This window comes from Planococcus citri, chromosome 2 (genome assembly GCF_950023065.1).
Source record: "Planococcus citri chromosome 2, ihPlaCitr1.1, whole genome shotgun sequence".
Taxonomy (NCBI): domain Eukaryota; kingdom Metazoa; phylum Arthropoda; class Insecta; order Hemiptera; family Pseudococcidae; genus Planococcus; species Planococcus citri.
In genome coordinates this window covers 71,207,086-71,220,849 of record NC_088678.1, presented here as the reverse complement: position 1 = coordinate 71,220,849, position 13,764 = coordinate 71,207,086, and the positions used below count along the sequence as shown (strand labels likewise).

General features: G+C 33.3%; 1 protein-coding gene across 2 annotated transcripts in view; it reads right to left on the bottom strand.

Moving 5' to 3' along the window:
• Positions 1-5,535: 5,535 nt before the first annotated feature.
• The window catches only part of LOC135837544 (G protein-coupled receptor kinase 1), a 196,423-nt gene continuing 188,194 nt past the window's right edge, over positions 5,536-13,764 (bottom strand). The window contains exons 16-17 of one of the 2 annotated variants that reach the window (XR_010557212.1): positions 12,048-12,315; positions 5,536-11,978 (exon numbers count right to left, since the gene is read on the bottom strand). Coding sequence is in view for 1 of the 2 variants with exons in the window: in XM_065352854.1 (XP_065208926.1) it covers positions 12,136-12,315 (180 nt within the window). In the remaining variant the exon portion in view is untranslated. Of the gene's footprint in view, positions 12,316-13,764 lie in introns of both variants that reach the window. The other variant, XM_065352854.1, reaches the window with a different exon arrangement.

Sequence of the window (13,764 nt, the reverse complement as noted above, 5' to 3'; positions counted from 1 at the left end):
TTCACTATACGATCCAACATACTCGTACAGGTACCGGAATACCTAGAGAATGATCAAAGATAATGATATCATTAGTACCATATACGTAATTTAGGAATAACAAACTGCATAGTTGATTCATCGCCGTAAGAAAATAGCAACATGAGAGAAAAATTTCGTCATTAATTCTCAAAAAAAAATGATGCATTTGGTTGCTCCTAAAAAAAGAAGACGCGTAAGGGTGATTTAAGATAGGAAATACCTCTGGAGAGTATTCATCAGTTATCTATGTACTATTTTGAGAGTGGAAGAAGGAGACTCGGGAGGAGAAAATATGATGACAAATTTTCAAAAATGATGATTCAAAAATTTCAAATTGATAAAATCTTCCCAAAATTGTTATTATGTACATAGGTAGTAAAATCCATTTGAAATAATTAGTCTAGCATACTCTAATAGGAATGGTTGCACCTCCCCCCTTCCCCTCCAATCCACTGGGAGACCTTTTTTATTGAAGGGGGACATCCTAAGGAACATTTTGAAGCAATCTTTCCAGAAAAAAGTTTGCCTTACTAACAAAATGGCGGTCATTTTGATTGACAGATCAGTCCAAATCGCAGATTTTGCTTTCCTACATAGGACTCGCACGAATTTTTTTGAGCTGGACAAAACTAGATCGAAAGAGCATGAAAAATTCATCACCAGCCAAAATTTCAAATGCTCAAGAGCATTTTTCAATTTTTAGGTGAATTTTCGAAAATCAAATTATTTAAGCCAAAAATGAAAAAAAAAAACACAAAATTTCACCAAATTGACCTAGAACTTTGGAATTTGGGATATATCCTATTTTCGACCTGCCAAATCGATTGGAAATGGTTTCAAACCATTTTGAGTAGTTTTAGAGCCTCCAGAAAATTTTTGAAACTTGAATTCTCCAAAAAATTTTATCGAAGATATGGGAAATTCGAAATTCACACTGTACTCCATCTTGAGCACGCCATTTAAGAAGACTGCTGGTGGATTCAAGTTATTTTGGAGCCTCTAGCGACTTTTTGAAAATTCTCGGAGCCTCTAGTAGATTTTTTGAAACTTGAAATTTCATCAAAATGCAGTTGAAAAACCGAAATCATTCTGTAAACTAATTTTAATGCGCTTCAAATCGTTTTGGAGTCAGCATCGACTTTCTGGAAATTACAGAACCAATTCCAGTACATTTTTTAAACTAGAAATTTCATCAATAAATGGAGTTGGAAAGACGAAATTCACTTTGCACAATATGTGCTAAATTTTGTGGAAATTTCTACTTTGAAAAATCTGCCGGAGGCTATTAGGAATTTTCAAAAAAAGTTTCTGGAGGCTCAAAAATGACTTGAACTCAACTGCAGTCGACTTGATAACGTATTGAAATTGGCGTGTGGAGTGAATTTTGGATTTCCAACTCTGTTTGGTAAAATTTTAGAGAAATTTCGAGAGTTGAAAAATCTATTCAACAATAAGATGAATTCAAATTTGAAATCGCTTATAAACTCAAAATTATCCAAAAAGTGATTGAAAATCTGAAAATAAACCATAAATTATTTCACGTTTTTTCAAGATTAGAATATCATCTCACAACTACCAGGAAATCAATTTGAATTCCGAAAATGGCGCAAAATCATCTAAAATTGATTCAAATGCAAAAAATCAATGAACAAAAAAAATAAAATAAAAAAATAAAAAAAATATAAAAATTTTCCCACAATTGCACAAAAAACATTACAAAAATTGAAAAATAATCTAGAAATACATATGTATTAAATTGCGCAAAAATTGAACTAAAACACGAAAATAACTCAAAAATTGAGTGAAGTTAAGTCAACAAAAGTAAAACTATCTCATAGCTATTTGAAAATCAGTGTAAAATCAAAAAATATGTCCGCAATCATGCAAATGAATCCAAAATGGAAACATCAATTCCAAAATAATCCGGAAAAAATAACGTAAAAATTGATTAAAATTTTAAAAGCTACTCGAATTTTTAAAGTAAAAAAGTAGGCCAAAAAATCAAAGCAAAATCATGAATCTTAACTCAAAATTACACGTGAAAATGAATTCAAATGTGAGAAAAATCATCTCACAACTGCTAGAAAATAAACTTGAAAATTTGCTCACGAATGGAAAATAATTCAAAATTATTATCAGAAAATATTGTTCGAAACTAAATTCGAAAGTAAACCAGCCAAAAAATCAATGCAAAGTCAGAAAATCTTCCTATAAATTTATTATACGACCGTGTAAAAAATATACCCAGAATTGAAAAATATGGCACACTGAAAATTGCACAAGAATCAGCAAGATTTTATTAAAAATCCGAAAATCGATCAGAAACTGTCCAAAGTTGATCATTCTGCAGGAAGTAGGCAACCCGCATGCATAAAATTTGAATGAATTGCCTAGTCTTGGTGTGACAAGGCAGATCTATATTTTCCAGAACCTTTCGGCATTCGGCTGAAACTTGGAATCGGAAATAAACGTTGTTTCGTACAGAGGAGGAGATGGGGAGAAGTCTTGAGCTAAATATTTTAACACGTCAGCAGAAAAAATGATTTTCAATCCAATTTTGGTTTTGTTTCGATTTCTTTCAGTTTACATCAACTTAATCTAATTTTAATTTAATCTATTATTCATTCAATTTACTTTGATTTATTTTTAGTTCATTTTGAATTTTCTGGCTTCAATTCATTTTTTAATTTATTTCAATTCAATATTAGTAAATAAATTTCATCTTATTTTAAATTCAATTTTTACAGTTTATTTTCATGTTAATCGATTCATTTCATTTTATTGCTTTGATTTATTGTAATTAAAATAAATTGCTTTGTTGGATTGTATTTATTTTAGAAACATATTAAAATATAATTCAATGCAATTCATATTTTTTAATTCAATTTTATGTATTTTCAATTCAAATAAATCTAATTCAATTTATTTTTAATTCGATTCTATTAGTTATTTAAATTTTTTTATTCGACTTTTCAAATTTAATTTAATTTTCCTATTTTAAAATTTCAATTCAATTTACTTCATTTTATTCACTGTAATTTATCCTTAACTAGACTGAAATTTGATTCATTTCCAAGTTCATTTATTTCATTTAATTTTTCATTCAATTTAACTCATTCTTAATGGGACATTCTGTGTCAGTTGGCTCAGTTTTGGATTTTTAGGTAACTAACTACCTACTCCAATTATGTTCAAATTTTCAAAATAAAATCGCTCATTGCCTCTCGCCCAATTTCGATTGGAGCTGATGGGGTGTTTTTTTTCTTCAGAAATTGAACTTTCTCGTCATGATGCCCAACTTTAAAGTTCAATCACTCGGGACTGCTGAAAATTGGAGAAAATCTGTTTACAGCTTCGTTCAAAGACAATTGAGACTTGAGTGTAGTTTCAAAAATTTTCGCAAAAAAATATGTAAACTATGAAGTTGTTTTTTTTTTGTTTGAAACTTAGTTATCAAAAGCTTGCTCAATTTTGAAGCTACCTGCCATTTAAAAAAATCGAAGAATTATTATGCATGTTTATTTTAAACTATTAACTTTTCGTGATATAAATCACAGCACCATTAGAGAGGGGGGGGGGGTGCAGACTGCAGAGTGCAGAGCCTCAAAATTTGACCAAGAAGGGAAAAAAATGTCAAATGTTGTGTGACATAATGTCGTTCCAAACGTTTACAGAGTGTACGAATATTCCCTCATTTTTTTTTTTTTTTTTGATTTGACCCTTCCTAAACTATTTTCATCTTGTTCATTTTCTTCAAATTTGAATTTTAAAATATACTTTTCCCTCCTCTTATGACAATGGAGCAGCGGCCACCACTCGAAAAATTCTGGAAAACATACCAATGGTAAAAAACACACTGAAAAATGTAAAAATAATTTTTTTGTTTTTTTTCAGATTTTGAACTCTTGTTCAGATTGATTTGAAGTTCTTAAAATAAATTTTAAGGTAGTTGTTGAGGTCAGAAAAAAAATCAGGGTCATTAGCTTCAAGTATCTTCATCAATGACCATCACATCACCAAGGTTTCAAATCAATATACGCTTTGATAAAAGTTGAATGAAATAGATGTCATAAAAACTCTAAAATGAGTAAAAAAATAACTGAAATTTTTTGAAAATTGGGGTAAATTGACAACAATTGGTTGAAATTTTATTTAAAGCGAATAAAATATTGTAAAAATTTTAAAATGTTGCAACGAACAAAAATGATTCGTAAACGTATGAATCACGAATCATGAATCATAGCTTGAAAAAATGATTTGAATCACGAATCGAGACACATCTTCGATCCGAATCATTCCCAAACCAGCTTCTTTCCTTGACTTCCTGTCAATTAAAAACAAATTGTCAGCTATATCAAATCACAATCCATCGATTCATAATCAATTGTGAAACGAATTGAAATTATTTGCTTATTCACCACAAAAGTTAATGTTTTAGAACGATCGAAAGTACCTACGTAGAAATATAAAAATAGAATAGGGGCACAATGATGAAGCATGTCTTGTTAAAATTCAAATTTTGATTTCATTTCAAAAAAAAAAAAATGATTCACATAAAATGTAAGTACAATATTTTTCGTGAATTTTGTACTAAAAATAAAAACTATGAATTATGGAACCGCAACCAAACAAAATTCCAATCTCAAAAGTTTTGATTTAGGTACATACAATTCAAATAAACAAAATATGGATTGTTAGAATCTCACATCATTTCATATTTCAATATTGCACAATTTAGACAATTTTATTTGTACTTACAGATGCCAGCTCATTATACTTAGTACTCAGAACAAAAATTTCAAACATATTGAATATTTAACTGATGAAACGAGATTCATTCAATGATTCAAAAACAACACCGCATCAAACTAACGAAAAGGCAAGAATAATACTCGTAGACAAGATGAGTTGATGACTCATGACAAGAGAATTGAAACGTCGTCGACGACACCACACCACATTATCAACTAAACTGCACATTTCGATGGAGTCTTTTGTCAAGAGTCGTACGCTTTGTTACAATGACACATCAACACGATAAGATAAGATTATATTCAACCCTATCCAAATTCACAGTTCACACCTGGTGCATTGCTCGGGACTTGGAAATGTCAAGCAACAAGTTTCAGAAAATAAAATTTAAATTGTACATCACGTAAAGATTTTTTCTCAATAATTTTCAAATAAGAAATCATTTCGAATATTTTCATGAATTCTAAAAAATTCAGAACTAAACATAATAGAACATTATAAAAAATAACTTCGTCAAAAATTAGAAAAATCGACATAAAAAACATAAAAAATCTTTTTGTAGTGATTTTTTCATCGTAATACGAATTTGCAACTCATCATCTCATCTTTCCATTCCAAAAATAATGAGTAAAAATGTAATCACATATTTAAAAAAAACTTTAAACCAACAAACATCACAACAAAACAACTTCGTACCCAACTTCAACCTCTTCTTATCCCCCTTGTTTACAAAAAAATAGAAAAATAAATAACAAACACCCCTAAAATGAACGATACTTTATTTACAAACTATGTATTTTTAAAACAATAGATAAAACGTTGATTGATTAACATAGATAACGTTAAAATATAGAATTCATACCGCTATGTATTTGCGCTGGTTCATCAAACAATAACGAACGCTTACCGTATAAATGCATTCTACCTACATTGCACTTTTTTATTAGAAAAAAAAAGGGAAAAAAAGAAAAAAAAAGGGGGATTTCTAATCACAATATAAAATAAAAATATAAAACGTAGAAAAAAAAAGAAAAAAGAAAAAAACAACAATCTATATAAATATATTTATAATATAATACGTAAAAATATATCATCGAATTACATTTACAAACAATAAAAATCTACAATGGCTGTTAGAAAACGACCTACGATTCGTAAAAATGATTGTTTCGAAATAAAAATATTACCTACACCTCAGCGTGTTGTTTCGTCGCGTGCGCACATCTTTCGATGGAAAAAATCGACCACCTGCTTTTTTTTCCCTTCACCTCTCTCTTTCTTCTTCTCTGGGTAAATTTTCATCGAATGATGGTAACTTTTTCTCGCAGTTGTATACTATTTTTCGCTGGCTGTCAAGTTGTTACGAGTACGTAAAAACGGAAGATTCGCGGTTGATGGGTGAAGAGGTGAAGACTGAGAGACGAGTAGAAAAATAAAGCAGGTGTTAGTTGGTCGAGTTTTCCATTTTCGGACACGCCTTGCAGGTAAACAAATCTTAATTGCTGGGTAACTCGAAGGAAAACAAACATAAAAAGAAAAACATCGTTCATCGTAAAACCATCGTACACGACAATACACGTTCACCTATCAGAGCACGGTAGGTCTAGGTACCGACTAATTGTGCGTATAAATTTTTCCAAAAATTGGTACGAAATTTCAAATTTCCATCAAACACGTACATAGTATAAAACGACGAGTGGCAATAAAAGTACATATAAACACAAAAACAAATAGAACGAACAAAAAGAAAGAAAAAAATAGAAGAAAAATAACAACATAGGTAACTATCGAAGCGAGAATCACTAAAGAGTAAAAAGAGAGAGAGGCAAGTGGTATATATGGCAAAATTTATTCGTAAATACGACCAGCTCGAGAGCCTTTGGTTTTCCATCTTTAGCGTCTGTCTCTTCATTCGACAACTAATTGCACTATTAAATCACAACGAAGGCTGCCTATCTTGCACCTAAACCATCACCTAAGGTGTCCTTACGAGATAACGAAAGCTAAACCATGGAACAGGCATCACAAAGTCACACAGAAAAGCACCCTGTTTCCAACTACGTACAATACGCGAATTATCGAGTAATAAGGGAGAGTTGCTAGGCACGTGTTGAACTGTTGAATAAGTCACCTTTCTTATATAGGCTATTAAGACGAAAATCAGCACCGTAGGTACTTTTGAAGGGTCAAGTTCACCCAATTTGGCGTCCGTCTGTCGCCTGTATTTGCTGATACTTGATACTAGAGGCGAACAAAGGCGTAAAACAGCACAGAGTGGGGATCATTTTCGAGGAAAATTTCAGGTAAATTGATTTCCAAGCTTTTAAAATGTCAAATGTGCGATTTCGTTCGTTTCTACGCTTCGTCGTGGAAGAACTGGTAACTAATTTAAAATGACGTGTACGTATTTTATACACTCTCCCCCCTCTCTGACATGGTTAAAATTTTGTACTTCGGTAAAACCTTATTAAAGTGTTGGATAGCGACGATGAATACGACAACCAATACGAATATCGTAGAAATTGGTCCACGAGATCCACAGTGACGAGAATATGAACAAATGGCATTGATTATAGGTACTTTGGCGAGTTTCAAAATCTTATCATAAATTTGAAAATGAACAAAAAAATAACAAAATTTGATTTTTACAAAAAAACACAACTTTTTTTGATTTTATTTTTTGAATGGGGTATTTTAAAGTTTTGATGCTAGCAATGAATTTTGATTAGAATGTGAATCGTTCGCGAACTATAAAACTGAATCTAAAGCAAACAGAATGATCAAGACCGAAATACAAAATAATAATTCGCATGGTTCAAAAATTACCATCTAAACTGATTCGATTCATCAAATGAACCATTATTCGAACGAATCATTCACGAACGAGTTCAAGAGAGATTGACTACAGCTTCATTTCGAAAAATTTTGACAGAATTAGTTTGGAAGAAAAAGTCATTGAAGAATGCTCCAATTACGGTTTTTAAAAATTGTGAAAGATTTTTACAGAGCGAATCATTCACGACCGACCGAATCACTATCAACGAATCGTTCGCGAAATATTGTCTTACTGTTCAAACTACAAAAGGCCGGAACAGAAAGAATGACTTGAGCTATTTTCATAAAAAATATCATCAGAAATTGAATTCATTCCACTATAATGAATCTTTATTCGAACGAATCATTCAAGAACGAATTGAAGATGCGTTGGTTCCAAATTTCAGCTAAGGACCTGCGACTGAATCACTTGAATCGACTCGTTCGAGAACGAGTAAATATTCAAATCTTTCACGAGCGATTGAGTTACTCGAATCATTCACGAACGACTGAAATGAATCATTTGAATCGTTTACGAACGACTAAAATGAATCATTCGGATCGTTCACGAACGACTAAAATGAATCATTCGAATCGTTCACGAACGACTAAAATGAATCATTCGAATCGTTCACGAACGACTAAAATGAATCATTTGAATCGTTCACGAACGACTGAATCATTCGAATCGTTCACGAACGACTGAATCATTCGAATCGTTCACGAACGACTGAATCATTCGAATCGTTCACGAACGACTGAATCATTCAAATCGTTCACGAACGACTGAGTCACTCAAATCATTCACGAACGACTGAGTCACTCAAATCATTCACGAACGACTGAATCATTCGAACCGTTCACGAACGCGATTGAATCATTTGAATCATTCACGAACGACTGAATCATTCAAATCGTTCACGAACGACTGAATCATTCAAATCGTTCACGAACGACTGAGTCACTCGAATCATTCACGAACGACGCAATCACTCGAATCATTCAGGAACGGCTAGCTCACTCGAATTGAATGGTTCGGAACGACTAAATCACCCAAAAATAAAAAATGACTGAGTTGTTCAAGAACATGTTCATTAAAAAAAAACTGCAAAAGACATAGCAAAGCAAAATTGTCAACGACTGACCAAATAACTTGCCACGAATCGTTCACGAATCACGAACGACTGAATCACTAGATTCAAATCGTTCAAAAACGATCAAATCAAATCATTCAAAATGAGTTGTTCAAGACTGCTTTCATTATTCTTTATAAAACTGCAAATTTCAAAAAGCAAATCGTTCGCGAGTCGCGACTGACTGAATCACTTTCCTCGAATCGTTCGCGACCGACTGAATTATTTTATGAACTATAATCGACAAACTTTCCACACATGAATTTTCAAAGCAAAAACAAATCATATTTTTGATGGTTGAACAAAATTAATCATTTTCAACAAATCGTTCGCGACCGATTGAATCACATTTTGAACCAAATAATCGACAACTTCTCCTCAAATTGACATTTTTCTGATCTTTTGAATTCTCTTTATTAAACAAATTTACTCAAATACGATTACTCGATTGATGATCAAATCGTTTGCGAACGAACGAATCACGAATAGAACGATTTGTTCACTATCATGCGAATCACTTTTTTTTGCACATAATTTTGCAAATGATGAAAAGTATAAATGAATTACGATTGATTACTTTTAAAAAAAAAAATCGTTCGCGAACGACTGAATCATTTTAGGCAGATTGGTGGCATTAAATTCAAGAAATTCAAATTGTGCTTAGCAAAGTGGTCATCGTTCGCGAACGATTCACAGTAAAAATGATTCATAAACTGAAAATAAGCACAATTCAACTCAACTAAAACCTCCATTCAGGGCTGCCAACCTCGGCCATTTTTCCAACAGTGAAAAAAAATCTGTTAGTTCAACATGAAAATTAAAGTTTTAAAATTCTACAAAAAAAAAAGAATGAATTAAGAAAAATTTTCCGAGACATGGCAAAGATTGCTCTATTTGATTCTACTCTCAATTTTAACCTTTACCCTACTTAAAAAAAATTACCTAATCGATTCCTAAAACAATAATACGAAATGAGGGATAAATGGAGCAATAAAATACACGGTTATGATTGTACATATTTCGCTTCGCATTCTCAGTCTCATTTACGAATATTGAGGAAAAACACATACAAAGAAAATAAAATTTACATTCGAGTCGTTAAATTCGTTTTTGTTTTCAACTACATATTACTATTAGTGGTTCGATTCAGGTTTTAGTATGGAATGCATTTTTCATTCTGGAATGTATTTATGTACATTTCCAATAAGTTCTCTCACAGCCTTACAACGATGACGAGCAATTTCGAAGATTCGAATATGTCGTTCATTTCTCCGACAATTTCAATTTTTAATTGGAACTTTTTTTGAAAAAAAAAATTTATCAATTTGGAGAAATTATTTACTTATGGGAGAACTTTGCAAAATGGCAAAGTTTTATATTTGTATTTTATCTAAGCTAACTTTTGAACCTGATCAAAATTACGTTACCAATTTCAAACCATCTACAATTCCAAGCAATCAAGGTAATTTTCAAATTTCTCCGAACAACAACACCATCCAAGACTCGGTCTCTTTCGCATAACCCTTTTCTAACGCAATTACACGCGTACTCGATTTCAAAAAGCATCCGAATCTGGTACCCGACAATCGCCAAAAGCATCTAACCCAAGATGTCCTGTTTCTCTCACCATTCACCATGGCCAATTACTCAAAAGGAATCGCATCTCTTCAGCTTACAACATCGTTATCATGCAACTCATCGTATTCGTCGAATCCAGGCCACCGGATCTTGCTTCGTTCATTTGCTCGCTCATTTCGCGACGTATTACTAAATCGATTATTCAATCGCACGTTCGCGTTCCTTCTCACCAAATTCCAATCCGGCTATGGTGGAAAATCTCGTTACCGAATTTCAATCCCGACAACCGCGAGGCAGGGCGAAGTGGAGTAAAAAAAAAAACGCCATCCTCCGAATAAATTATTCAAACTAATTCTTTCACCCTAACTAGAAATTACCCGTTACTTTACGAATCATTGCCGACTTAACGAGCTTTTCGAGCTTCGGAATTCGCCGCTTCCTCTTCTGGTTGAGCATGGCGCTGCCGCCCGCCGGGGCAACCTGCATCCCTCCCACACACCGACGAATTATCCTTTTCAACGCCACATTTACGCTGGCTAATCTACCAGCCAACGTCTCTCATCGGCACAAGCTTCTCTTCTTATACTTATATAACAATATGGCGAAGGCGAAGGCGATGGCGATGGCGTTCGTCGTACCCACTCGACACCCTCTCTCTCCCTTCATCTGACGAGCAAATCTCAACCGACGAGATTCGTTCCTCTGTAGTATCACACGATGTACACTTCGGGTTAAATTTATCGCCAAATTACACCGCGAAAAAAAAAACAACAAAACAACAAAACGTTCGAGATTCGCGCTATACTACGAATTAAAGTTACGAGAGCAGTACGAAATGAAATGAGATTCTAACTTCGTGGAGTTGTTATCGTTACAGCCCCCCTTTCCTCGGACTCTAACCCATCCGGACCTCATTGTATAAGTAATTCAATCATCCAACTACATAATATTACATACGTATCGACAAACCACATCAACATTCGAGATACTTATTTTGCAAAGGTTTCCACAGGGTCAGCGATCACTCAAAGAGCAAAAAAGGGGTTAAAAACGGATACCACGCACAAACATGAATTTAAAAATGTAAACAAAGGGGAGAAAGGGGGAAGAAAGAGAATGAGAATTTACATACACAAACAATAGACACACAAACACGTTTTTTAAAATATACACAAAAGATATGTTTATCGCATTTTTCATTTTTTTTTTCAATTTTTTCCGCTAAAACGATAAAACGACGAGTAAAAATGAATCCTATATAAAATATGAAAAAAAAGAAGAGAAAAAATTAATAAGAATAGTTCGAAGAGAACGAAAAAAAAAACAATTAACAACAACGCCACCTTAACACAAGATCTCGCGAATCGCCGAGAGAAAATGAACGCTTGAAAGACAAAACACAGTGCTTACCTTTGCGAAAACGAAAAAATTACGTAAAAATGACACCGACGACTCGACGCACCGGGCGTCACGAACATCATACGAGCTGCTTCGTTCTTCCAAGCAGCCGGATACGCGAAGCGGTTAATTTCGAATGATCACGATCTTCGAATGCGATCGATTGCCGGATGCGAATCTTTCGATTTCGGCCATTTCTCGAGTCGCGCGTCTTATAGAACGGGATGACGGAGATGAGGGATCTTGCTACAAAAACCAAGTACATGTACGATGCGTAGATACCTATGGAGAACAAAAAAAAAGAAAAAAATACACGAATATCTATAAGTTTTCGGAGAACGAGCGAGATACTTCGTCGCTATACTGCCACACGATCGCCGGCGCTACGGTCACTTTGCGGATTACGTGCTCCGATGCCACCATCGTCGAGACGCCAGCGCTAATGACCGTTGGTATTTTGAGGCGCTATGATAGCGCCGCTGCTGCTCTTGTCGTTGCTGCCGCGCGTACTTCCGTAGATTATCTTATTCACTTTGCCGCCGATGTTCTTCAGCAGCTCTAAGGAACACTTGTACGCTGAACGAAGCGATACCGCCCATTCTTTCAAGCCTATTTCGTCCTGTTAACATCAAAACCGTGAGAATTAGTCGAAGATGTCAGAAATATTGATAAATTATGAAGAATATGACGAAAAACCATCTTTTAACGAGTTTCGTTCGCGAACGATTCGAAAGAGTCATTTTATGGAGTGAATCGTTCGCGACCTGCTCTAAAAAGAGTCATTTGAAGGAATGAGCCGTATTATAAATTAACCGTTCACGAATCATTTAAAACTCGAGAAAGTCATTTAGATAAGTGAATCGTTCGCGAACGATACAAAAGAGTCGTTTTGATGAAAGAATCGTTCGCAATCAATTCAAAACAGTAATTTTGATAAGTGAATAATTCACAAATCGTTCAAAAAAAACAACTGAAAAAGTTGTTTTTATAAGAGTCATTCTAACGAGTGAATCGTTCGCGAACGATGAAAAAGAGTCGTTTTGATGAAAGAGTCGTTCGCGAACAATTCAAAACGGTAATTTTAATAAGTGAATCATTCACAAATCGTTCAAAAAAAATTGAAAGAGTTGTTTTTATATGAGTCATTCTAATGAGTGAATCGTTCGCGAACGATAAAAGAGTCGTTTTGATGAAAGAATCGTTCGCGAACAATTCAAAACTGTAATTTTGATAAGTGAATCATTCACAAATCGTTGAAAAAAATTGAAAAAGTTGTTTTTATAAGAGTCATTCTAATGTGTGAATCGTTCGCGAACGATGAAAAAGAGTCGTTTTGATGAAATAATCGTTTGCGAACAATTCAAAACAGTCATTTCGAAGTTTGATAAGCGAATCATCCACGAATTCTTGAAAAAATACGTGTAAATCAAAATCATCAACTAATTGTACATAATCACTAGATTCAGAGCGAATCATTCGCGAACGAATAACTCGACAAAGTAGTTCGTCGAATTCTCTTCACAAATATTCATCAAATTGTTACGAGGTGTTTGTATACATCAGAATAAAAATTCAAAATAATTACACTCACGAGTGAATCGTTCGCGAACGAAAAATTGATCCATTTTTATTTTTAGATTTATTGTTCAAAAATTATAATTTTGTTCTCATTTTTTTTTCAACTGATCCGGATTGTTTGCAAAAAATTAGAAAAATTCCTCATTCGTGAACGAATCGTTCGCGAACGAAAATCCGGAAGAGGGGTTTGAAATTAAAAACAGTTGTTCACAAAAAAATGACATAATTTAACTACGATTGAAATGATAAAGAAGGGAAAAGTTGAAAGAATCGTTTCAAAGTGTCCGAAAAGAATCGTTTTATGAAAGAATCGTTCAGGAACGAAAAAGCTTTGGAATTGATTTTCATTTTCTAAACCACAAACAAAAATGAAATAAGAAAATTTGATTTTTACAAAAAAAACAACTTTTTTGATTTTTTTACAATAAGAAACTTCAATGTTACTATGTACTTACATGAAGCTAGCAAAATATTCTGATTAGAATGCGAA